Below are 26,359 nucleotides of genomic sequence, written 5' to 3' on the forward strand. Positions count from 1 at the left end.
TTCTAAATTAGAGGAACACCACTGTCTCTCTAGCTTTCTTGCAGTCTGCAGCAAGTCTGCAGCTATGAATTTTACCAAGGAGCCAACCTCTTCTGACTGATTACCTTCTTTTTCAGAGGGGCAACATTGTCCAGTGTTGTACGCATTGAAGCTATAGTGCTGTCAACAAGAGAGTCAAGTTCTACTGGAGTAAAATTTAGGTAGCCGTCCTCTGTCATATCTGCACATGGCAGTGAAGAAAAGGATGATGAAATCAACTCTTTAAATCTGGTTACAGCATTCTCTGATAGACACCTTCTATATGTAGAATTCTTCTCAGAAACCGTGTAGTCAAGTAACGTAAATTCAAAAGTTATTAAAAAATGGTCAGAAAAGACAGGATTTTGAGGGAACATTGTTAACTGTTCATTCTCAATGCCATAAGGTCAAGGGTATGATTAAGGCAGTGAGTAGGTCTGTGAACACTTTGAGAAAATCCAATAGAGTCTATATAGAATTAAAGTTAATATTTAGACTGTCATTTTCAACATCTACATGAATATTAAAGTCACCCACTACAATGATTTTATCTGTACTCAGCACTAACTGGGATAAAAACTGAGAATTCAGACAGAAACTCAGAATAAGGGCCAGGTGGACGATACACAACAACAAACACAAGGTTTTTGTGATTTCCACTTTGGGTGGGAAAAACTGAGAATTCTCATGGAAGTTGTGTCTGCACTTTGATTTGTTGTTTATGTTTACTATGAAGGGGACATATCATTCAAATGTGTTGATTATGCAATAAAAATTACTTTATATGGCTACTTAATTCTGTAATTAAATTTTTTTTTGTCCTTGTAATTCTGACCAGCGCTGAAACCCACTGATGTCAGCAAATTTACGAAGCATGGTAAGCTAAACGTACATGTATGTTGCGCTGTCTGTTTAATTATGTCAAATAAGTGTTTAAGCAGAACGGAACATGCTTTCCAGAAGTTTTTCAAGTTACATAATAAAAGTGGACAAAAAGAGAACATTGTTTTCTAAAATCTGTATAGTAGCTTTTATGACTTTTAAACATGTTGAGCGCATAATTTGGTCCCGACTCATTCTGAAACTTTATCTGGTCTTGCATATATAGTTTTCTGAAATGGTAACAGAATATTCTGATTATATGAAGATATTCTGTGAACCAACAGTAGACACATACTGCTCCATGTTTGTTTATTGTTGCTATCAATGTCTCTCTTGCTGTTCTCGCTTCTTCTCCCCCTAACCCAACCAATAGACGTAGACAACAACCTCCCTAAACCTGGTTGTGTTGTGTTTTTTTCTTTTTGTTAAAGGTGAGATTTTCCTCCCACTGACACAAAAGTGCTAGTTCTCATGGAATCGTTGGGTCCTGGGATGTTTGTTTTTTTTGCAGTGAATTGGCACTCAATAAATAAAACAGAATTGAAGAAATAATTGGATCTTAAATATTTACATTAAAAGTCCACTACACTATGGATTCCATCCATCCATCGATCATCTACCGCTTATCCAGAGGTCGGATCGCGGGGGCAGCAGCTTTAACAGAGAAACCCAGACGTCCCTGTCCCCAGCCACTTCCTCCAACTCTTCCGGGGGGACCCCGAGGCGTTCCCAGGCCAGCCAGGAGACATAGTCTCTCCAACGTGTCCTGGGTCTTCCCCGGGGTCTCCTCCCAGTGGGTCGTGCCCGGAACACCTCACCAGGGAGGCGTCCAGGGGGCATCCTAACCAGATGCCCGAGCCACCTCATCTGACTCCTCTCAATGCGGAGGAGCAGCGGTTCTACTCCGAGCCCCTCCCGGATGACTGAGCTTGTCACCCTATCTCTAAGGGAGAGCCCAGACACCCTGCGGAGGAAACCCCTTTCGGCCACTTGTATTCGCGATCTTGTTCTTTCGGTCACTAACCACAACTTGTGACCATAGGTGAGGATGGGAACGTAGATTGACCAGTAAATAGAGAGCTTTGCCTTCTGGCTCAGCTCCTCCTTCACAACAACGGGTCGGTGCAGAGCCCGCAACACTGCAGATGTCGCACCGATCCGCCCGTCAATCTCACGCTCCATTCGTCCCTCACTGTGAACAAGACCCCGAGATACTTGAACTCCTCCACTTGGGGAAGGATCTCATTCCTGACCCGGAGAGAGCATTCCACCTTCTTCCGGCTGAGAACCATAGTCTCGGATTTGGAGGCGCTGATTCTCATCCCAGCCGCTTCACACTCGGCTGCGAATCGCTCCAGTAAGAGCTGAAGGTCACGGCCCGACGACGCTAACAGAACCACATCATCCGCAAAAAGCAGAGACCCGATTCTGAGGTCGCCAAATCGGACACCCTCAACGCCCTGGCTCCGCCTAGAAATTCTGTCCATAAAAGTTAGGAACAGAATCGGTGACAAAGGGCAGCCCTGATGGAGTCCAACCTTCCCTGGAAACATATCTGACTTATTGCCAGCAATGCCAACACAACTCTGACACCAGTCATACAGAGACCGAACGGCCCCTATCAAGGGGTCCGGCACTCCATATTCCCTGAGCACCCCCCACAGGACTACACGAGGAACACGGTCGAACGCTTTCTCCAAGTCCACAAAACACATGTAGACTGGTTGGGCGAACTCCCATGCACCCTCCAGGATCCTGCCGAGGGTATAGAGCTGGTCCATTGTTCCACGGCCAGGACGAAAACCACACTGCACCTCCTGAATCCGAGGCTCGACTGTCCGATGGATCCTCCTCTCCAGTACCCCCGAATAAACCTTACCAGGGAGGCTGAGGAGTGTGATACCCCTATTGTTGGAACACACTCTCCGGTCCCCCTTTTTAAAGAGGGGGCCCACCACCCCGATCTGCCAGTCCAGAGGCACTGTCCCTGATGTCCACGCGATGCTGCAAAGGCGTGTCAGCCAAGACAGCCCTACGACATCCAGAGCCCTGAGAAACTCAGGATGGACCTCATCCACCTCCGGGGCCTTGCCGCCGAGGAACTTTTTGACCACCTCGGCAACCTCAGCCCTAGAAATGGGAGGCCCCATCTCTGAGCTCTCCGATTCTGCCTTCTCCGAGCGCGTATTGGTAGGATTGAGGAGGTCCTCGAAGTATTCCCCCCACCGACTCAGAACATCCTTAGCTGAGGTCAGCAAAGCCCCGTCCCCACCATACACAATGTTGACTGTGAGCCGCTTCCCCCCTCGAGATGCCAGATGGTGGACCAGAATCTCTTCGAGGCCATCTGGAAGTTGTTCTCCATGGTCTCACCGAACTCCTCCCAGGCCCGAGTTTTTGCCTCAGCAACCGCCGAAGCCGCAGCCCGCTTGGCCTGTCGGTACCCATCAGCTGCTTCCAGAGTCTCACTGGCCAAGAAGGCCCGATAGGACTCCTTCTTCAGCTTGACGGCTTCCCTCACCACTGGTTTCCACCAGCGGGTTCGGGGATTGCCTCCACAACAGGCACCGACCACCTTACGGCCACAGCTCCGATCAGCTGCCTCTACAATAGAGTCACGGTACATTGCCCATTCGGACTCAATGTCCCCCACCTCTCCCGGGATATGGTTGAAGCTCTGCCGGAGGTGAGAGTTAACAAACGTTCCCAGCAGACCCTCACAATACGTTTGGGCCTGCCAGGTCTGATCGGCATCCTCCCCCACCAGCGGAGCCAACTCACCACCAGGTGGTGATCAGTTGACAGCTCCACCCCTCTCTTCACCCGAGTGTCCAGGACATACGGCCGCAAGTCCGACAATTCAACCACAAAGTCGATCATCGAACTGCGGCCAAGGGTGTCCTGGTGCCAAGTGCACATATGGACACCCTTATGCCTGAACATGGTGTTCGTTATGGACAGTCCATGACTGGCACAGAAGTCTAACAAATAAACACCACTCTGATTCAGATCGGGGGGGCCGTTCCTCCCAATCACATCCCTCCAGGTCTCACTGTCATTGCCCACGTGAGCATTGAAGTCCCCCAGCAGAACGAGGGAGTCTCCGGTAGGAGCATTTTCTAGTGCCTCCCCCAGGGACTCCAAATAGGGTGGGTACTCTGAACTGTCGTTTGGCGCATAAGCACAAACAACAGTCAGGACCCATCCCCCTACCCGAAGGCGGAGGGAGGCTACCTTCTCGTCCACTGGGGTAAACCCCAACGTACAGGCACATAGACGAGGGGCAATAAGTTTGCCCACACCTGGTCTGCGCCTCTCACCACGGGCAACTCCAGAGTGGAAGAGAGTCCAACCCCTCTCAAGAGGACTGGTTCCAGAGCCCAAGCCGTGCATCGAGGTGAGTCTGACTATATCTAGCCGGAACCGCTCAGCCTCGCGCGTCAGCTCTGGCTCCTTCCCCAACAGAGAGGTGACATTCCACGTCCCAAGAGCTAGCTTCAGTAGCCGAGAATCAGACCGGGTGGTGAGCCCGTCGGAAGGGGGACGGCATGTGGCCCAAATGTCCAATCCTTTTTTACATGCATATTTGTTTGTAGCTGTCAGGATGTAAAAGAATGTCAACACATCTGACAAAAAGTGCAGTTCGTGAGGATTAGATACTATGCCTTTAACATAAGAACAAAAACACCCTGCAAAATCTGGTATTCCTGCCTTCTGCACAGTAGTATCTATTAAGCTATTCCTTTCTAAATAACTAGCTAATCTCTGTGCAACTACACTAAAGAAAATCTTCCCCTCTACATTTAGGAGAAAGATCATCAACTCACTCAGGTCCAAGGACTCTTTCTCCTTTGGTATAAGAACACCTCCTGCCCTACGCCATGCTCTAGGAATAAACTGTGTCTCCCAAACTATTCTTAATTGCCTCCAAAAAAATTAAGGATATCAGGTGCACTTTTATAAACCCGGTAGGGGACTCCTCAACCTCTTTCCACCTAGGTGGTCTAACATCCTACTTATGAGCGATCTCTCCTAATTCAATTCAATTCAATTCAATTTTATTTATATAGCGCCAGATTACAACAATTGTCATCTCAAGGCACTTAAGTAATATAGTCCAATTCAAGCCAATTGGAATTCAATTCATTGTAATCATAATCCAATTAATTCATATAGAGCCAATTCAAAAAATTAATATCCTAGCTAAGGAAACCAACAGATTGCACCAAAACTTGTCTTCAGTCCAATCTCCCATCCTGAGCATGCCTGAGGCGACTGTGGAAAGGAACGGCTCCCTTTTAACAGGAAGAAACCTCTGGCAGAACCAGACTCAGGAAGGGTGGCCATCCGCCTCGACCGACTTCTCTGTCTTTGAGAAGACAGAGAAGAGGGAAAAGAGGGGTGAAAAAACACCATAACGCCATTCAAAGGATATCTGTTGGAACAGGGAAACACAAGTTAATAACCACAATAATGTCACATGTAAATAATATCATTTCAGTTAAACAGGGGGAAAAAGAGAGCAAAGTGAGGAAAGGTGTGACAGATGAGGTCCCCCAGCAGTCTAAGCCTATAGCAGCTTAACTATGGGATGTTTCAGGATTACCTGAGCCATCCCTAACTATAAGCTTTATCAAAAAGGAAAGTTTTTAGCCTAATCTTAAAAGTGGAAAGGGTGTCTGCTTCCCGGACATTTACTGGCAGCTTATTCCACAAGAGAGGGGCCTGATAACTGAAGGCTCTACCTCCCATTCTACTTTTAGAAACTCTGGGAACAACAAGTAAACCTGCAGCTTGGGAGCGAAGTGCTCTGTTAGGAAAATATCTTACAATGAGATCTTTAAGATATGATGGAGCTCGGTCATTAAGAGCTTTATATGTGAGGAGAAGAATCTTAAATTCTATTCTGAATCTAACAGGTAGCCAATGAAGAGAAGCTAAAACTGGAGAAACATGATCTCTCCTGTTAGTTCTCATCAGAACTCTGGCTGCAGCATTTTGGATCAGCTGGAGGCTTTTCAGAGAATATGTGGGACAGCCCAATAATAAGGAATTACAGTAGTCCAATCTTGAAGAAACAAATGCATGAACTAGTTTCTCTGCATCACCCTGAGACAGGATGTTCCTGATTTTAGCAATATTACGAAAGTGAAAGAAGGCAGTCCTAGAAACCAGTTTTATATGTGCGTCAAATGATAAATTTTGGTAAAAAATAACTCCAAGGTTCCTCACTGTAGAACTAGAAGCCAAGGAAATACCATCTAGAGTAACTATATAACTAGACAATTTCTCCCTGAAGCGCTCAGGTCCAAAGAGAACAACTTCAGTTTTGTCTGAATTTAAAAGCAGACAGTTCTGAGTCATCCAGGTCTTTCTGTCTTTAAGACAGGCTTGTAGTCTGACCAACCTGTAGGTTTCATCTGGTTTCATAGATAAGTACAGCTTAGTATCATCAGCATAACAATGGAAATTTATGCCATGCTGTCTAATAATGTTACCTAATGGAAGCATGTATAAAGTAAAAAGAATCGGTCCAAGCACAGAACCCTGAGGAACTCCATGACTAACTCCAATGTGTGAGGAAGATTCTTCATTTACAAGAACAAACTGGAATCTATCAGATAAATATGACTTAAACCAGCCTAATGCAGTTCCTTTAATCCCAATAACATGTTCAAGTTTCTGTAACAGAATGCTGCGATCAATCGTATCAAATGCAGCACTGAGATCCAACAGGACAAGCACAGAAACAAGTCCGCTATCAGAGGCTAAGAGGAGATCATTGGTAACTTTCACTAGTGCTGTTTCTGTGCTAATGCTCCCCCCTAATGGTGGCATGTCAGGTGGAAGACGTACTAATCTACACTGCTCAAGATCTGAATATGTATTTCTTAGATACTTTTCCACCTTTACATTTGTTGCCCTCCTGATTTAACAACCCTTTAACAAATTTGAACAGGTCCCTGTAAAATGCAGTCCTTACATATTCTATCATCTTTCTCTTTTTCCGAAGATATTCAGCCCTTTTGAGTATTGCTAGCATGCTTCTGAATTCTTCCTGTAAAAATTCATTCCCTCCCTCTCTTCCTCTGTAGCTCTTTTCCACTGCTTGGTTAATTTTCTTCTTTCCTTAACCAATTTCTCCATTTCTCTTTGCCTTCTAGACTTAACTAATTGTACTATTTCAACCCTCTTTCTATCTTGCACCCCAAATCTTTCTGCACCATAGGAATAAATTATATCTCCCATCTTCTCTAGCCTATCGCTTGCATTTCCTCCTAGCCTACTTAATATTAATGAAAAATCTTTATTGACTGCCTCCCATTCTTTGTTGCTATTTGCCGTAGGCCACTTAACTCTAGCTTTCTGCTCCAGATTTCTTTCTCTAACTGGTCTATTCACCTCAGTATCAGCTGCATCCCTTCTTAGAACCTCCTCCTCCGTAACTGTGTTATTGATATCCTTCGGACTGTGATTTTCTATCTGTCACTGGACTTCATCCAACTTATTCGACTGACTTCTTAAAAAGTACTGATCGATGCAGCCACACTGCCCTTCTTTTACCACACATCTCTTTCTTCCCTGATGCATTTTAGGGCCTCTAACTGATGTTACTTTCTGCCAGCCACAAGGACAAACCCAGAGTTTATTTCCCTCTAGCCAACCACTTTTATTTTCTTCGGCTACGCTCTCTTTGCTCTGAGAACTATTCTGCCCGGTTCTCCCCATAGAGAATAGGGCTCACGGCGACCCTAGGGGTATTCTCCTTAATTTGCTTGAAGCTTATGCTGGTTGTAGCAAAGCTGCTAGGCCTCGTTACTGCTACCATGGATTGCTAGACCATGGCAGCACCTTTGGGGTCTTTGCCTCCTGTCAGTTGTTTTTCCAATCTGTCACGTGGTCTTTTCCTTGTTGTCAGCTGTCCAATTCACAGCAGTCACTAGCTAGGCTAGAACTGAATTTAAGGTAAGCTTACACCCACCTGGAACAACCCTGACATCCTGCACAACAAAAAAATGCCTGGTGGACATCGAGCCCTCCTGCCCTGTGGTGGATCCCAGGGAACAGGGGTGCCTATTGCCTATTATTGATAAAGACATTACTACTTATCTCACACACACACACACACACACACACTAGGCCTGGTTAGGTCTGCTGAGTGGTATCTGGTGGGCGGGGCTCTTTGGGTAAGTGGGACTGCTCAGAGAGCCACGATCCCAATTTTACAAGGTTGCTTGCCCTTCAATTTTAACAGCTTTTGGCAGGAGGGGGATGTGTATGAGCTATACTGTATATCAACAGTGGGGAGGAGTCTCCCATACCTGTCCTCAACCCACTCAAATATTAAAGAGTCAGGGGGGCGAGGGGAGGGTTCTTCAGAGACCCCTGTTGCCTGGTTGCTGCCTTTGGCGGGAGGGGCCAGGAGGAGGAGTCGTTCTGATGATTCGGGGTCTATTGTGGCTGGGGTGGGGGCGGAGTTGGGGGAGGGGGCTGGGAGGGGGACCATAAGCAGATGCGTATGCTATGTAAGTGTGTGTTTATTTATTATTATTCTTTTTTTCCTTCTCTGATTTATGTGGGAGTGTGGGTGTACTTGGTTGGCGGGGATTGGGGCTGTGTCTGGGACTTGCTGTCCTCTTGCCTGCTTGTGCTGCTCCTGATGGAGGGGAGCATTGCCTCTCCCCACTGCTCACAGCTGCACCCACCTGTGGGCACATCTTACGTCTTAACTCCCAGGGCACTTGGCCAGGGGCACTGGGGTATGCGCCGGCCCACTATGTTTGGCTGTCTGGGGCGCCTGGCCCTCTCGGATATTGGGTGGGGCCTCTGCCGGGGGGTATGGTGGCGCTCTGGCTCGTGGGACCAAGGTCCAGCGCACCGCCTGTGTCTGAGTGGCGGGGGCCTGGTGGGGCTGGTTGGCTGTCGCCCCTGGTTCCCAGGGGGCCTCTGCCCTATGGTTGTGGGGGGTCTTCCTCTGCAGTCTTCTGGGTGGATGCTACGCAGTTGATGTGTTGTCCTGTGGTTTGAGGTCATCCATATCCGCAGTTGTGTTGTATGTGATTGCTGCTACTTGTGCCATTTTTTTTGTTTGTTTGTTTTTTTCTCTGCTTGTCTGCTTACAGATGCTCCTAGTGGTTCTAAGGCTGGATTCCCCACAGAGGCCGTGGATTTTCTTCTGTTTAGTTTTTACAGGTATAGCAACTAGTTGTCTGGTTTTTCATTGTTTTCTCTGATTGTTTCTTTCTATTTCTGTTCCGTTTCTTTTTCTTTGCTCTTCCTCTTTCCTTATTGTCTTCTCCAATCATTTCTTTTTATCCCTTTATTTTTTGTTGCTCTCCCTCTTTCCCTGTCCTCCTGTCAGGTTTGGCATTATTACATACAAAGTATTGTAACAAAAATAAATAAATTAGCAGTACTTGGGAATCAAGGGGAGCTTTACAAACATAAAGCTTCCCTTGTCAAAGTAAATGTGTTTGGCATAACATGATATTCAGATTACAATTCTGCTGCAATGATGCTGAACAGTGACTGACTTTGGGGAAAAAAGAAAAATGAAACCAAAAATGCCAAAGAACTGGAAAACCATAAAATATACAGTGGAAAAAAAATGTAACGCATGAGAAACCAGACAGCGAAAACAGAATAATAAAACAAACAAACAAAAAAACCCAAGACAAATAAATCAAATCCAAAGTAAAAAAAACATTCACAAAGTTATAGACTTTCATTTCAAATGGAGAGGCATTGCTACTATATCATTGCTGCACATTGTGGCTCTTGTGATGGTAAATTTTATGTCTCAGGACTGACAGACTCTCCAATCCACATTAACCATTTGTATCACCCCGACACGCTAATTGTTTTAAACTATTTACCTCTTAATTAACACTCAGACAAGATAATTGTTTTAACCTCCTGTTTCTTAATTATCATCAAGACTGCATCCTGACCCCCTCTGGAGATGTTGTTACACATCTACATGTATAAATGCTCTGTATTTCTTTTGTTTGTATCTTTTCATACCATTGCCGCTGAATGGTGTGGACTGATCTTTTTCCTTGCAACGAAGAATAAAAAACTTAGCCGGCCGGCAGAAAAAGTAAGTTTCTCTATTTCATTGCTCATCAGAGGTATTAGGAAGGAAGCGATTGAAAACTTCCATAACACTCTCTAAAGATTTTATGCAGGGTTTAATTCTTGGTCTTAGGTGTGTAAATTAAAGACAGTCAGAAGATTGTCCTGAAGAAACTACATTATTATTGAAAAACACCCTGTCAACATCCAGAATGATGGGGAAAAAACAAATGTATGTATTTGTAACTTCAAGATTGGATGACTGCAAAACGACTGCTGCAGTAAGAGTTATAATGGGAATAAGCAGGAAAGAGATAATTTCAGCTTAATTTCTTTGAATCAGTGAAGTCTGGAGGTTTAAATGATTTCCACCATATATAAAGCCCTTACCGAAAAAGCTCCATTTTCCAAGCAGCGCACTTTGCTCTCACACTGCAGGCTTGTGGTTCCTAGCATTTCTAAAAGTAGAATGGGAGACGTCCCTCTCTTGTGAAACTAGCTGTCACGTAAAGCATATACTTCTTTTTGCTTTCCTCTTTCTCTACTTTTTGATAAAGCTTATAGTTTCAGATGTTTCAAGTGACCCTGAAACACTTCTTAGTTATGCTGTGCTGCCTTAGGCCTAGACTGCTTGGAGACTTCCCGTGATGCACCTTTTAGGCAGAAAACTAATTAAAAGGCAAAAAATAGTTAATCATATTAGAAAAAGGAGCCACCACACTCCTTTTTATGGCCTTGGTAGAGAGAGTAGGCAGCTACAGGTACCTTGGTGTGCACATCTCTGAGGACCTGACATGGACCATCCACATCTCCACCTTGGTGAATAAGATGAGGCAGCACCTGTACCACCTCTGCTGATGACAGCTGATGAAATTCAAGATCTCCACAGCACTGCCTTATAGACCGCAGCAAGAAAGTCACCGGGAGTATCACCACTTGGTCCAGCAGCTGTACTGCCATGGACAGGAGTGATCCTCTACACAACAAGGTCAGCACTGCCCACCCTGCAGGAGACCCACACCAGACAGAGCATAACCAGAGTCAGCCAAATAATAAACATTTCCAGTGGCTGCCCTCTGGCAAGCACTTCTGTTCCTTCATAGCCAGAGACGCTGAGAAAAAGCTTCTTCCATCTGGCCATCAGGACTTTGAACTCTGATGGTTTTATTGGTTGAAATGTGACTTTTTTTCCTGCTTCTTTGTTGCAGTAGCAAAGACAAGAGAGCATGAGATATGGTACTACTGATAATAGCCATCCTTAAGGGTACAAGAAGGTTGGCAAATATTTTCTCATTCCTTTTTAAATAGTTTGTAACAAAAGTTTCACTGTATTAAAACTGTGACAATACTTCCAGGATGTGGCATTGAGAGTTGTCTTACATCCCACAGCTGGCCAAGTCATTTAATGTCTTTGACCTTTATCCAACCTTTCAACCATTTTTTTTTCTGATCCACCCTAACTATTTTAGAGGATCTGTTCCACCCACTCATCCCACTCTGCTAGGGGTGTGGTCAGGTGGTGGGGTCACCCTCGCTCAGCGTTGTTCATCAACATCAATTGGGTTTTGACAGATTTATGCATCCTGGAATCCTACTCAGAGATCCACATCCTCCAACAGAGGTATTAAATATACTCACAGAGCACTTCCTGTGTTTTGACCCTCCACACAGACTCACCAAATTACAGTGTCTACCTCATGGAGTAAAATGAAACTGGTCTCTGTAGACTAACTGCATTGTTCCAGAATAGTAACAGGATACAGTGAGGACTATAGCTTAATCTAAACAAAACATAAATTAAGGCTGGAGCAGAGAGGGTCATTGCAGGGTTAGACACACTCAGCCATGGTTTTGGTAAGAGACAAAAATGTGATATATTCCCAATCCATTGCTTTTCAGGCAGTACCACAATCTAGAGCTGCAGTTACTAGTTAGGACAAGAATTGTAATGCAATTTTTGAGCCGCCTTTGAAACAAAAAAACTCATTTTCAATAAGTGTCTGTTTTCATCAAAAATGTTATTTTAGAGAGTAACGTTAAAGTGAAAAACATTAAAAGCTGATGAATTCTTTTGGACTGAAATGAGTCAAAACTAAAAATGAAAATGTAAACCATGTGAGGACTTTGATGTATATGTATGAAAGGTTGTCTGCCTCTCTGTGCTATTCCTGTGATGTACTGGTATCCTGTTCAAAGGTCAAAGTAGGACTGAATGGATGCAGGGATGTAAAAAGAAGTCACTTATTTTCTTCGATTTTTTGTGATTTATCAACTTCATGACTCGTGAGCTGTAAAATACACTACCTGATGCATTCAAGTTAGGAAGAGCTTGATTCCATGTTTTTGAGTATTTTTGGGATGTTTACCTTTAAACGCACATGAACTTTAATAGCATCCCATTCTTAATATGTAGTGTTTGATATGGAGTTGGCCCACCCTTTGCAGCTATAGCAGCCGAAACTCTTCTAGAAAGGCTTTCCACAAGGTTTAGGAGTGTGTTTATGGGAATGTTTGACCATTCTTCTAGAAGAGCATTTGTGACCTCAGGCACTGATGTTGGACGAGACGGCCTGGCTCTCAGTTTCTGCTCTAATTCATCCCAAAGGTGTTCTATCAGGTTGAGGTCAGGACTCTGTGCAGGCCAGTCAAGTTCTTCCACACAAAACTAGCACATCCATGTTTTTATGGATGTTGCTTTGTGCACTGGTGTGCAGTTATGTTGGAACAGGAAGGGGCCATCCCCAAACTGTTTACACAAAGGGAGCATGAAATTGTCCAAAATGTCTTGGTAATGTAAAGGATTAAGAGTTACTTTCACTGGAACTAAAGGGCCAAGCCCATCCCCTGAAAAACAACCCCAAACCATAATCCCCCTTCCACCAAACTTTACACTTGGCACAATGCAGTTAGGCAAGTACTGTTCTCCTGGCAACAGCCAAACCCAGACTGGTTCCATTGCAGCGTGATTCGAAGAAGTCTGCATGCCTAGGTGCTTGATTTTATACATGTGGCCATGGAAGTGTTTGAATTAAATAATATGGAGGGATGTCCCAATACTTTTGTGAATATAGTGTATTTTACTGAACATTTTGATTTTTGATTTTTTTTGCTTTGTTCTGGGGTAAGTTGTTTCACATTGTACTAAGCTGTATCAGTATTTCTTTGAGCTCTATTTATAATGACAATTGGGAAATGTAAGTGTTGCAAAAGATGGCTCTACAAAGTAGTGACTTTGTGGGGGGTGATTAGTTATGCATGCTCTAGTTTTCTGTTTCTTTGTATTATTTCTTGTTTGCATCACAAAAACAAATATTTTAGATCTTCAAAGTTGTTAGCATGTTATGTCTGGATGTTATGGGGTCTGGACAGTGTAGTGATATGATTGCCTCTTTTCATGAGGGAGACCTGGGTTCAAATCTCCTGCATTAAAGGTACTACCTCCAGTAGGGGTCCTTAGGCAAGACACACTTAGCCTACCTGTAAGTCACTTTGGATAAAAGTGTATACCAAATGCATTAACAAAAGCTTTATGTAAATTAATAACCCCAAACTCCCAAAAATAAAATTTTCACACGTTTTAAGGTAACAAAATAGAAAAAAATGCCATGGGCAATACGTTTGCATGCCACTTTACCCTTAAATATATAACTCATAGGGGCATCCTCTGAACAACTTCCTCCACAGGAGCAAAAGACAACTTGTTATGTAGACACTGAAAATATATTTTCAGTCAAAAATGAACCATGCACTGGATGTGGGCAGGACTGAAAACATATAATCAAGTCACAATGCTCTGATATGAGCAGACCTTTCTGATAACAAGTGTAGATTGCTGCTTGACAGCAGTAATGACAGGGACAGGAAGTTTTCAGTCACAGATGTAGCTGAACACGCAGCCACCTTCACCCAGACCATGGCTCAGACAGTGAAAGGAGATTTCACTGTCTGAAACATCTATCCATCCACTTTCTAGACCCGCTTATTCCGATTTAGGGTTGCGGGGGGCTGGAGCCTATCCCAGCTGTCATTGGACAAGAGACAGGGTATACTCTGGACAGGTCTCCAATCCATCACATTGCCACATAGAGAAAAATTAGATACACATCAAAGTACGCTCACACTCACTCCTAAGCACAATTTTATAGTCACCAATTAACCTAACATGCATGTTTTTGGACGGTGGGAGGAAGCAAATTATATAACTACAACTCCAATTCCGAGAAGGTTGAGACGCTGTGTAAACTGTAAATAAAAATCAAAACCAAATACAGTTATTTGCAAATCTCATAAAGCATTTATTCACAATAGAACATAGAAAACATCAAATGTTGAAAAAGAGACATTTTTCTATTTGTCAAAATGCCTGGATTACCTGCAGGCCAGTCCAGCATCCACTCTTAAACTTGGAAGCCATGATTTTGTAACAGAACCAGTATGTACTTTAGCATGCTCTTGCTTAAATATTCAAGGCCTTCCCTGAAAAACACATATTTTAGATGTAAGTATATGTTGCTCTAAAACCTCACATATCTTTTAGGTTTGATGGTGCATTTCAAGATTTGCAAACTGCCTGTTCAATAGCCACTTTAGTTGGAGGATGAGACATCCATTAATTTGGCAGTATTTCTGCATCATGTACTTTAATCTGTTTTCTGGAAGTATTTCTGAACCATGCAGGGATTTCCATGAGAGAATCATGCCTGTTTTTTGCTCAGGGCCTGAAGATCACAGGGATCTAATACTGATATTCTGCTGTCACCTTTGGGCACAGAGATGTGTCCAGATTTTCAGAATCTTGTGATAAAGAAGGATAGGAAAATATTCCAAGTATCTGCAATTTTGTGCAGGGGAATATTGTTCTGAAAGATCTCAGTAGTTCAGAGATGTAGTATTTGCAGATTGCTAACTTCTGTATATCTTTACTTCTGAGCAACCCTGTCTCTCTAAGTTACTGTTTATACGCAATCATGTAACTGACTTGTCAATTGACCTAATTAGTTGCAACATGATCTTCAAGCTTCTTTATTTTACCACATGCTTTTCCAGCCTTTTATTGCAGATATCCCAACTTTCATAAGATGTTTTGGAACCATCAAATTTTAACCAATATTTTTCATAAAATCGAAAAATGTCTCATTTTCAACAATTTATGTTTTCATTGTTCAATTGTGAATAAATTATTGCTATATGAGATTTGCAAACCATTGCATTCTCTCTTCTTCTACATTTTAAAATGTGTCCAAACTTTTCTAGAATTGGGGTTGTAGAAACAGTGATAGAAAGAGGAGTTATAGATTAATAGCGTTTTTGTTGAAGAAATTTATTGAGATTTATTTTAAAGCAAACAGAGACAACTGCAGGACAGGAAACACAAGTAATGCAGGCATGCCCATTAAAACTTCAGTCAGAGGAACTTGCTCAGATTCCCAGTTGACTGTTCTCTTTTCATTTCATTTCCTTTCCTCACTCTCCCTTTCACTATTGTCTCCCCCTGATTCTGCAACCTGCAAAGTCCATCAGGACTGACAGAAGGGAACCCAGTCATACACATACCACTGCCTTTGAAAAACAATCCACCTGAACAAAAGAGAGACAGCTGCTAAGGAGCAGGGAATTTAATCTGAGGCTTAAAAAAAACAGAAAAGTGGGGTTGGTTCCTGAGGTATGTTAAGCCCACCCCCTGATACTGCCCCAAGAAAAAACTTCCAATATATTTTATAACATGAAAGTGACTGAAATTAACAGTGTTATTTCTAAAAAAAGTTCCTCAACATCTGAATGACTACTGGAAAAAAGAGAAAATGCAGTATGTCTGAAGTGAATAAATTAGTGAACAAGAAGAAAACAAAAACTATTTACTTTTTGTTTCCGTAACCAAAATAATAAAACAAATCATTGAAATAAGATAACAAGCTTTTCTGATTTCTCATTTTGTGTTCACATCAAAAATGGACAGATTTTTTTGTATGATTTTTTTTTATCCAAGACAAGTAATGACCCAGAAGTTATCTGTCCACAATATCCTATGTTGGCTACCTGTCCAAAGCTTCTTGAACTTGTTTGATCATGATAAATATATACATAATGCAATATTTCTTTACTTTATTTATCATGGGCTTTAAGTAAAAGGCCACAGGGAAAGCTAAAGGCTGGGCCTCAAATTCTGATTTTGGGTGACTCTGCCGTAAATGATGCACAAAGGATGTGTGGGAAGAACACTAAAGTCCTCTGCTTTCCTGGGGATATGGTTAACGATCTGAAGGAGAGAATTCTTGAAATTGCAGATGAATATCCAACTGTGACAAACATCGTTCTACATACAGGGTCAAACGATGTGTCCAAGCAACAATCCGAGGTTCTGAAACGGGACTTTATTGGATTATTAAACACAGTATTAAACACAGTGAGGAATGCAGCTGTATTCCTCAGTGGACCTGTACCACCAGTCCGAGGAGGAGAGGAAAGATTCAGCAGGTTGTTGGCACTGAATAAATTGCTTTAATTGGCATGTGCTGACCATTTTATTAATAATCGCAGGCATCTTTCTAAGGCAAATGGATTTAAATTTAACAAGTCAGGGGTGAAACTGTTCACCTCCAACATATTTTATTTCCTACGTCATCCATCTGTGCTCGGGGCCAAGGCTGAGATAAACAAGGAGTTATCTCATAGAGAGGAACAAACAAATCCCAGCAGAAACCTTGAGGAGGAACTCCATCTGCCCCCACCCAAGAGGAACTTTGGAAAGGAGAGACATCAGAGGCAAGAAGAGAGGTCTTTATTTGCCGCAAACCCTCTCAACAGCACTAATGACCAGGACCAGGGACCAGGACCAGGATCTTCCCCTGTCCCCCACACCCCTGACAGGTCATTGCGCTCCTCACCCTCCCTTTCCCCCTCCTCCCCTCACCTGAAATTCACTGAGCAGATGATGGAGCGGGTCAACACTGGGCTCAGATATACCCCCAAGCCCAATCCCTTTTTGGGGGGTTTATGACGGAGCCCAGCCCCACCTCCTCCTGTCCCTCCACGCTGCCATCATGTTCTGTCTCAGCAGTCTGATGTGTGATGTGTGGAGGGCTGTGAGGATTTTGACAGTCTTGACTTTTCCCAGGACAAGCTGGGACCCTATTTATTAGGTTTTCAAATTTCTGTATTTTTAGGTGACAGAAGGAGAAATGTGGCCCAGTCAAAACACAGAGAGTTGCACTCTAAAAGATCTTTAAATAAAGTAATACCTTGTGTGCCACAGACTGCTCCCAAACACGAGGGGGCAAATAATACCTCTAAAACCCTTAAGTTGGCTTATTTAAATGTTAGGTCTTTAACTGGGAAAACATTCTTAATTAATGATTTTATCACTGAGTACACCCTGGATTTGATGTTTTTAACTGAAACTTGGTTGGAACAAAATAACAGTGCTGCTGTTCTTATTGAGTCAACCCCTCCTGGTTACAGTTTTATCAGTGAGGCCAGAGTGAGCAGGAGAGGAGGGGGGGTCGCAGTCTTATTCAGTGAATCATTTCAATGTAAGCAGTTATCTCCTGGTAGTTTTCAGTCCTTTGAATATATGGCTATACAGCTGAAGGCCCCACCCAGAGTCCTGTTTCTGAATGTTTACAGGCCCCCTAAATACTGTGCAGACGTTTTTGATGATCTCAGTGAACTGCTGTCTATGATCTGTGTTGATTTTGACTGTATAATTATTTTTGTTGATTTTAACATCCATATGGACAACCCTATAAGAGCTGGTAGTCAGTCAAGTTTAAAAAAAAAAATGTTTTACCTAAAATTTAGTCTACTACAGAATTTAGGAACTGTCAAGGTATTATCACATATAGATGCATTACACCGCCTTGAAAACATAAGCATGGTATTAAATGATAAGACATTGTTAAGAAAGAAAGTAGTTAGCAAATGTATTTTTTTTAGAATGACACTGATGCATGAGAACAATCTCACTATTAGAATAAAAAGGTAATTGTGACAACAGGTGGATAGCAGACCAATAGACAGACGCTGAGAACTAGATGCAAAGTGGATTTTAATGAACAGAGGAAGGTAGCGTAATCGAACGGGGGACCAAGATGCTGTAGGGGGGAAATTCGAGAGGGCAGAAGACGATGAGGAGAGCATCCGGGAGAGGAGTAGGTCCAGAGTGGCAGGGCAACGCAGGGCAGGAGGTCTGAGGAAAAGAAGGAAAGGGTCAAAAATAATCTGGGAAGCAAGGAGCACAAGGAAACCACCAAAAAATAATGGAGAGTCTCAAAATACATTTAATGAAGCAAAAAGGAGCCGGATAAGTTACCGCGTGGTGAGTTTTAGGAGTGCGCTGCAGCAGCTGCCAGAGTCTGGTACCTGTTTCGAGGAGGGAGGAGAAAACACACAAGGAGGGGAGGAGAGCAACAACAGGGGCAGAACAGACACAGATGTAAAAGTGATTGTATAAAGAAATAAATGTTGGTTACAATCTTTGTAATTGTCAGTGGGTTTGGGCAGGGGAATTACATCTGAAGAATAAGTGTACCATTTGAACTTCTTTTGAACAGGGTTTTTGGGAAAACTGACAGCCCCAATTTCTACAATCATTGTTTAAGAACTGCATAGTCCTCTAAGACTGTAGTGGGACCTCCACCTCTGTGGGATTTGTAAGATGTCTAATTTACCAAATATACATAAGAATATGTGGAAATGTGTTTGAAAAGTTACTTATTCACATAATGAATTCTGAGATACATAAGTGGAGAAATCAAGAGAAAGAGTGGTAGGCATTCTGAGCAGTGCTTCTAAAAACCATTCAACACTGTGCAATCTTGGCAACAATGAGTTTTTGTAGCTTTGATATTTTGGTTGATTTTGGATGTTTACAGTAAAACTGAAATTACCTAATCAGGGCCAAAGTGGGACAGATTTTCAGGAAAGCATTTTCATGTCCAAGACCAGCATAATTCTTATCAATTTGAAACAATCTTATCCTGCAGTTTTCATTGGTAGGTCTTATTCAACTTTGAATTAGGTCTACTATTTAACTGCACTCCAAGCAGTGTGCTGGTTTCTGCTGCTTTGTTTCACACTGTCATTGTCAGTGGACATGAGAACTTACTTTTCAGTATACATTAGCATGAAGGCCTCTAAAGCGTAGTTTATACTTCTCCGTCATTTCGTCGACATGTAGCCTGACGTGCACCTCCAACGCGAACCATAAAGGCTGTGTCGCCATCTTGAAAAGATTGTATAGAATTGGGGGCAAGGTGTTGAGGGCCCTGACTGCTGGGGGGAGAAGCTATTGCGGTATCTGGTGGTGATGATTCAGATGCTCTGAAGTCTTCTGAGAGTGAACAGTTTGTCCTCCACCCTGCTGTTTGCGGTGGATGGTCTGCTTCCTGATTCCCATCAATGGATGGGAGAGGGGCCCCTATGATCATTTCTCCTGTCCTCACTGTGCATTGCAGGATCTTCCATTCAAAGACAATGCAGTTTCTGAACCAGACGATTATACAGCTGCAGAAGATGCTCTCGATGGTCCCTTGGTAGAATGCGCTGAGCATGGAAGGGGAGAGTAGGTCTCATAGATGAAAATAAAAATATGTGGCAGCTACGTTAGCTTATTTGAATGAAAAGAGTAAAATGTAAATAGCATCCAACAGTGTGCAGATAATCAGACAACAAGCACCTCGATTTTTTTTAAAGGGGGCGGGGACCTGCAGTCTCTCATATAACCTGTGGGATTACTCTGGGATTTTTTATGTACTTGTTGAAGTATTAACAATTTTTTTTTTATTAAAAAAAAAAAAAAAAAAAAAAAAAGTGGATCGGCCCATGGATCGGCTGTATTTTCCGATACCGATCCATATATTTTCTCAATATCGGACTGATATCCGATCCAAATATCGGATTGGTGCAGCCCTAAAAATAATGTCATGTAACATCTCAGTAATCAGGATCTTCATGACTAATTTCTGGGTCATCATCATTCTATTCAGGGATATTTGCTGATCACAGCCTATAAAAGCATTTGATAAAGTGATGATTGTACTGCACATGGAACTTGCGATCTAAATTGTTCAGAGACAGTTATGATACTTCTTCAAAGGATATTTCAAGTGCATTCTGTGACTGATGATATGTTTTTTTTTGGCAACAAAGTGACATTCCAAAGTAATTACCAGACGTTAATTTCTATCTTTACCTGAGTAGCCAGTAGTGTGCTTGTTTGACTTCTTGAAAAACAATTTGAAAAGCAATTAAGCTACATCACCCTTGAATACTATTTATTTTTAACACTTGAGCTTTTAAGCCCTACCTCGTATCTCCTTACCATCAATATTTGGTATATTATATTATAGTAGTTTATTTTAGTAGTGAAATATTAACCAAAAAGACAGTATGAAGCTGGCATTACAATTCATCTTATTTTTTTATTTATCAATTGGCGACCATCATCTGTGGTTTATGATAGCTTTCACACCGCGGTGAGGTCATCTAGGTTATATTTTGTCTTGTCTTGTCATTTCTTATTTTATTTTGAAAGATTAACTCTCTTCTCGTTTCAGGTCACTTGCTCTTCCTCATGTGTCACCAGTCTGAGTGTCTTCCCTGAATCCCGATTGTTTCCACCTGTTCCCAACTTCCCTCCATGTGTACTTATAATTTGCGTCTCCCTTTGTCCTGTGCCAGTGTGTCCATTACTATCCTTGTGTTTGTGCGTTCATCCTTGCCTTTCCACAGTAATTCCAAACCTTGAATCATAGCCATTGTGTTTTGCTCATTTTACCCCCGATAGAGTGATTTTGATTTGTAGGTTTTTGTATTATAGATTTAGTTAGCTCTGCTAAGATTTCATAGCCTTTTGTTTCCTCCGTTCGGAGTGATTTTTGTTTTGGTTATATTTCATAGTCCCTCTGTTTTTCAGGAGTGATTTTTGTTTGACGTTGCCTCTTTGGTAAGAGAGTTTTTGATAAAGTTTTTCTTCTTTTTGTTTTCCTCCAAGAGTGGAGTGATTATTATTTTGATCATTTTTATAGTCACACTCTTTCCTCTATATTTATTGGAAGAAGTGTGTTAGATATTTTCATGGAGAATTATAGGTAGTGAAAATAAAAACTACTTTCTTGATCCCTGCATCTGTGTCCTGACAGGTCGTGACAATAGCTACAACTGTTCAAAAACAAGAAGAGGCTGCATAACTGTCCTACTCAGTGCAGACATTTATGTTTCCTCGAAATATAAAGACAAGGTTTGATTGTCATCACTGAACTGTGACATAGAGTTGCATTTGTGTCTTTGCAAGTCAAAGGGAGCTGCTGAGAACAGGATGAGGGACAGTAGCTCTTACTGTCTACTAATAATCACCTTAATTCCCCCTATAATTTACACATCTTGCATAGTTAACTCTATCCCATACTTGTTATATTCTAACGCTCACTCTTACAGATCTTTAGTTTTTATTTTTCACTTTTTAGCGGTGTGTCTGGTTCTCTAGCTTAGCATGGCGACCAGTTCTCTTCCTCTATCTCCTGCTTTCACCTGCTCCGTGTGTCAGATGTTTAGTTACTCCTCTGCCTCCTTTAGTGGTAATGGTACATGGAACAAATGTAGTATTTTTGTAGTTTTGGAGGCAAGGTTATCTGAATTGGAAGCTCGGCTCTGCACTGTTGAAAACCACCCGATAGCGAGCCAGGCTCCTTTTGCCAGTGCGGAGCCAACTAGCCTAGTTAGTTCTGTTACTCGTCCCCGAGCAGATCCCGAGAAGCCGGGATTTAAGAGTGGCTGGGTTACTGTCAGGAAGAGGAGTGATAGTCCTAAAGTAAAGCCCATGGTTCACCATCAACCTGTCTACATTTTAAACAGATTTTCCCCACTCAGCGACACACCCGCTGAGGACAAAACCCTGGTAACTAGCAGCTCTATAGTCAGAAACGTGGCATTAGAGACACCAGCGACCATAGTCAAATGTATTCCAGGGGCCAGAGCGGGCGACATAGAATCCTATTTAAAACTGCTGGCTAAGGATAAGCGTAAATACGGTAAAATAGTTATTCACGTCGGCGGTAATGACACCCGGTTACGCCAATCGGAGGTCACTAAAATTAATGTTGCATCGGTGTGTAATTTTGCCAAAACAATGTCGAACTCCGTAGTTTTCTCTGGACCCCTGCCAAATCTGACCAGTGATGACATGTTTAGCCGCATGTCCTCATTCAATCGCTGGTTGTCTAGATGGTGTCCAGCAAACAACGTGGGCTACATAGATAATTGGCAATCTTTCTGGAGAAAACCTGGTCTGATGAGGAGAGACGGCATCCATCCCAGTTTGGAAGGAGCGGCTCTCATTTCTATAAATATGGACGAATTTATTAGTCATCCAAAAACATGACAACCCAGGGTTCAGACCAGGATGCAGAGTTGTAGTCTTACACACTTCTCTGCGGCTTCCCACCTGATGCTGCCCCCCCCCCCTCAATCAAAAAACACAAAAGGAGCAAATCCTCTTGTGCAAACAAAATTTAAAACAAAAACTTTAACTGAACAAAAACATCAAACTATTAAATGTGGTTTGCTGAATATTAGATCTATATTAGATAATATTAGATCTCTCCCTTTTACAGAAACCTGGCTGCAGCAGGAGGATCATGTTAGCATTAATGAATCAACTCCCTCTGACTATTTAAATGTTCATGTTCCTCCAACCACAGGTAGAGGAGGAGGAGTGGCAGCTATCTTCAGATCAGGGTTACTAATCAGTCCTAGACCCAAGATTAGCTTTAGCTCTTTTGAATCTCTGATTCTCAGTTTTTCCCACCCAAAGTGGAAATCACAAAAACCTCTTGTGTTTGTTGTTGTGTATTGTCCACCTGGCCCTTATTCTGAGTTTCTGTCTGAATTCTCAGTTTTTATCCCAGTTAGTGCTGAGTACAGATAAAGTCATTGTAGTGGGTGACTTTAATATTCATGTAGATGTTGAAAATGACAGCCTAAATATTAACTTTAATTCTATATTAGACTCTATTGGATTTTCTCAAAGTGTTCACAGACCTACTCACTGCCTTAATCATACCCTCGACCTTGTGCTGACTTATGGCATTGAGAGTGAACAGTTAACAGTGTTCCCTCATAACCCTGTCTTGTCTGACCATTTTTTGATAACTTTTGAATTTACATTACTTGACTACACGGTTTCTGAGAAGAATTCTACATATAGAAGGTGTCTGTCAGAGAATGCTGTAACCAGATTTAAAGAGTTGATTTCATCATCCTTTTCTTCACTGCCATGTGCAGATATGACAGAGGACGGCTACCTAAATTTTACTCCAGTAGAACTTGACTCTCTTGTTGACAGCACTACAGCTTCAATGCGTACAACACTGGACAATGTTGCCCCTCTGAAAAGGAAGGTAATCAGTCAGAAGAGGTTGGCTCCTTGGTATAATTCACAGCTGCTTTAAAGCAGACTGCAAGAAAGCTGGAGAGACAGCGGCGTTCCTCTAATTTAGAAGAGTCTCAATTAGTCTGGAAAGATAGTTTAATAACGTATAAGAAAGCACTTCGTAAATCTAGAACTGATTATTATTCATCATTGATAGAAGAGAATAAGAATAATCCCAGGTTTCTTTTCAGCACTGTTGCCAGGCTGACAAAGAGTCCGAGCTCTGTTGAGCCATGTATTCCTTTAACTCTCAGCAGTGATGATTTCATGAGATTCTTCATCAATAAAATTGTATCTATCAGACAGAAGATTAATGGAATCCTTCCCATTATTATCACTGATGTATCATCAAGTAGAGCAGCTTTAGAAGTATCTTTCGAACCTGAATTGTATTTAGACAGCTTCTGTCCAGTTGATCTTTCTGAGCTAACAACAGCAATAGTCTCTTCTAAACCATCAACTTGTATTTTAGACCCAATCCCAACCAGACTGTTCAAGGAGGTTTTCCCCTTAATTGACACTTCCATATTGGATTTGATCAATCTGTCTTTGTTGACAGGATATGTACCTCAGACTTTTAAGGTTGCTGTAATTAAACCTTTACTTAAAAAAAACCTACTCTTGATTCAGAAGTGTTGGCTAATTATCGACCTATATCCAATCTCCCTTTTTTGTCTTCTTGAAAAAATAGTTGCAGTTCAACTTTGTGATCATTTACATAGAAATAATCTGTTTGAAGAGTTTCAGTCAGGATTCAGAGTGCATCATAGCACAGAAACGGCACTGGTGAAAGTTACCAATGATCTCCTGTTAGCTTCTGATAGCGGACTTGTTTCTGTGCTTGTCCTGTTGGATCTCAGTGCTGCATTTGATATGATCGATCACAGCATTCTGTTACAAAGACTTGAACATGTTATTGTGATTAAAGGAACAGCATCAGGCTGGTTTAAGTCATATCTATCTGATAGAGAATCTTCCTCACACATTGGAGTAAGTCATGGAGTTCCTCAGGGTTCTGTGCTTGGACCGATTCTTTTTACTTTATACATGCTTCCATTAGGTAACATTATCAGACAGCATGGCATAAATTTCCATTGTTATGCTGATGATACTCAGCTGTACTTATCTATGAAACCAGATGAAACCAATAGGTTGGTCAGACTACAAGCCTGTCTTAAAGACATAAAGACCTGGATGACTCAGAACTGTCTGCTTTTAAATTCAGACAAAACTGAAGTTGTTCTCTTTGGACCTGAGCGCTTCAGGGAGAAATGGTCTAGTTATATAGTTACTGTAGATGGTATTTCCTTGACTTCTAGTTCTACAGTGAGGAACCTTGGGGTTATTTTTGACCAGAATTTATCATTTGACGCACATATAAAACTGGTTTCTAGGACTGCCTTCTTTCACCTTCGTAATATTGCTAAAATCAGGAACATCCTGTCTCAGGGTGATGCAGAGAAACTAGTTCATGCATTTGTTACTTCAAGATTGGACTACTGTAATTCCTTATTATTGGGCTGTCCCACATATTCTCTGAAAAGCCTCCAGCTGATCCAAAATGCTGCAGCCAGAGTTCTGATGAGAACTAACAGGAGAGATCATGTTTCTCCAGTTTTAGCTTCTCTTCATTGGCTCCCTGTTAAATTCAGAATAGAATTTAAGATTCTTCTCCTCACATATAAAGCTCTTAATGACCGAGCTCCATCATATCTTAAAGATCTCATTGTCGGGTATTTTCCTAACAGAGCACTTCGCTCCCAAACTGCAGGTTTACTTGTTGTTCCCAGAGTTTCTAAAAGTAGAATGGGAGGCAGAGCCTTCAGTTATCAGGCCCCTCTCTTGTGGAATAAGCTGCCAGTAAATGTCCGGGAAGCAGACACCCTTTCCACTTTTAAGATTAGGCTTAAAACTTTTCTTTTCGATAAAGCTTATAGTTAGGGATGGCTCAGGTAATCCTGAAACATCCCATAGTTAAGCTGCTATAGGCTTAGACTGCTGGGGGACCTCATCTGTCACACCTTTCCTCACTTTGCTCCCCTTTTCCCCGTTTAATTTCTCAAATGATATTATGTCCATGTGACATTATTGTGGTTATTAACTTGTGTTTCCCTGTTCCAACAGGTATCCTTTGAATGGTGTTATGGTGTTTTTTTCCCCCCTCCTTTCCCTCTTTTCTGTCTCAACCTATTTTTATGTGACTCAAGCTATGGGCGTTGCCCTAATTTTTGCCCTTCCCAGATGCTTCCAATCGGAACTCTACACAATGACCTTTCACCAATCCAAACGAGACAACAATGCATGTCACAGCTCTGTAAATTCTAATCCAATGAAATATGAACACACCTCTAAGCCCACCTCCCAGGATTCTGTTAACTCCCCCCAGTCTATAATCTAATAATCAAAAGAAAACAATTGAACCACACCCTATTCTTCCACTCAAAATGGTGTTTGTAACACTCTTGTAACAAATTAAGAAAAGGGTCCAAAATACAAACTCACAAGCTGGAAACAGGGAGAAATACAGTTAAATCACAGCTTAATTATTGTACCCTAGAAACTGAAATACTATGACCATATGATAAAAGACAGTGTGGTCAGGAGGAAGAGCAGTTGCCCACCACTCAGAAGGTCGGTGGTTCGACTCCACCTTCCCCGGGCTTCATGTCGAAGCGTCCTTGGGCAAGACACTGAACCCCACGTTGCCCCCCCAGTGTATCATTGGGGAATGAATGTGTATGAATGATTAGAAAAAAGCGCGTAGTTATGTATCCTAAGACGTGCTGTATGAATGTGTGTGAGTGGGGTGAATGTGGCATGTAGTGAAGCGCTTTGAGTGGTCAGTTAGACTAGAAAAGCGCTATACAAGTACAAATCCATTCACCATTTACCCTGCAACGAATGCAATTATAATAGAACACACTCAATAGAACTCAACAGATGTTAAGTCATGTAATA

The 26,359-nt window shown here is 42.2% G+C and overlaps 1 protein-coding gene across 1 annotated transcript; it reads right to left on the bottom strand.

Annotated features, from left to right (window-relative positions):
• Positions 1–5,517: 5,517 nt before the first annotated feature.
• Positions 5,518–19,135, bottom strand: LOC140313342 (uncharacterized). The gene is made up of 7 exons (XM_072391411.1): positions 19,125–19,135; positions 17,982–18,160; positions 10,741–10,870; positions 8,677–8,885; positions 8,495–8,557; positions 8,223–8,391; positions 5,518–6,463 (listed from the first exon to the last, which is right to left on the bottom strand). Exons 1-7 carry the CDS (start codon positions 19,133–19,135, stop codon positions 5,518–5,520), a joined length of 1,707 nt encoding a protein of 568 aa, XP_072247512.1.
• Between the last annotated feature and the right edge of the window lie 7,224 nt (positions 19,136–26,359).

Source organism: Leuresthes tenuis, unplaced genomic scaffold, assembly GCF_036924035.1.
Source record: "Leuresthes tenuis unplaced genomic scaffold, fLeuTen1.0.hap1 SCAF_8, whole genome shotgun sequence".
Taxonomy (NCBI): domain Eukaryota; kingdom Metazoa; phylum Chordata; class Actinopteri; order Atheriniformes; family Atherinopsidae; genus Leuresthes; species Leuresthes tenuis.

Excerpts from the sequence above, each read along its gene's own strand:
- LOC140313342 (XM_072391411.1), bottom strand. Across the intron at positions 8,886-10,740 it reads TCAGAGATGTGCACACCAAG|AAGACTGCAGAGGAAGACCC; the intron begins GTACCTGTAGCT and ends GCATCCACCCAG. Across the intron at positions 8,392-8,494 it reads CCCCAATCCCCGCCAACCAA|CCCCCTCCCCCAACTCCGCC; the intron begins GTACACCCACAC and ends TCCCCCTCCCAG.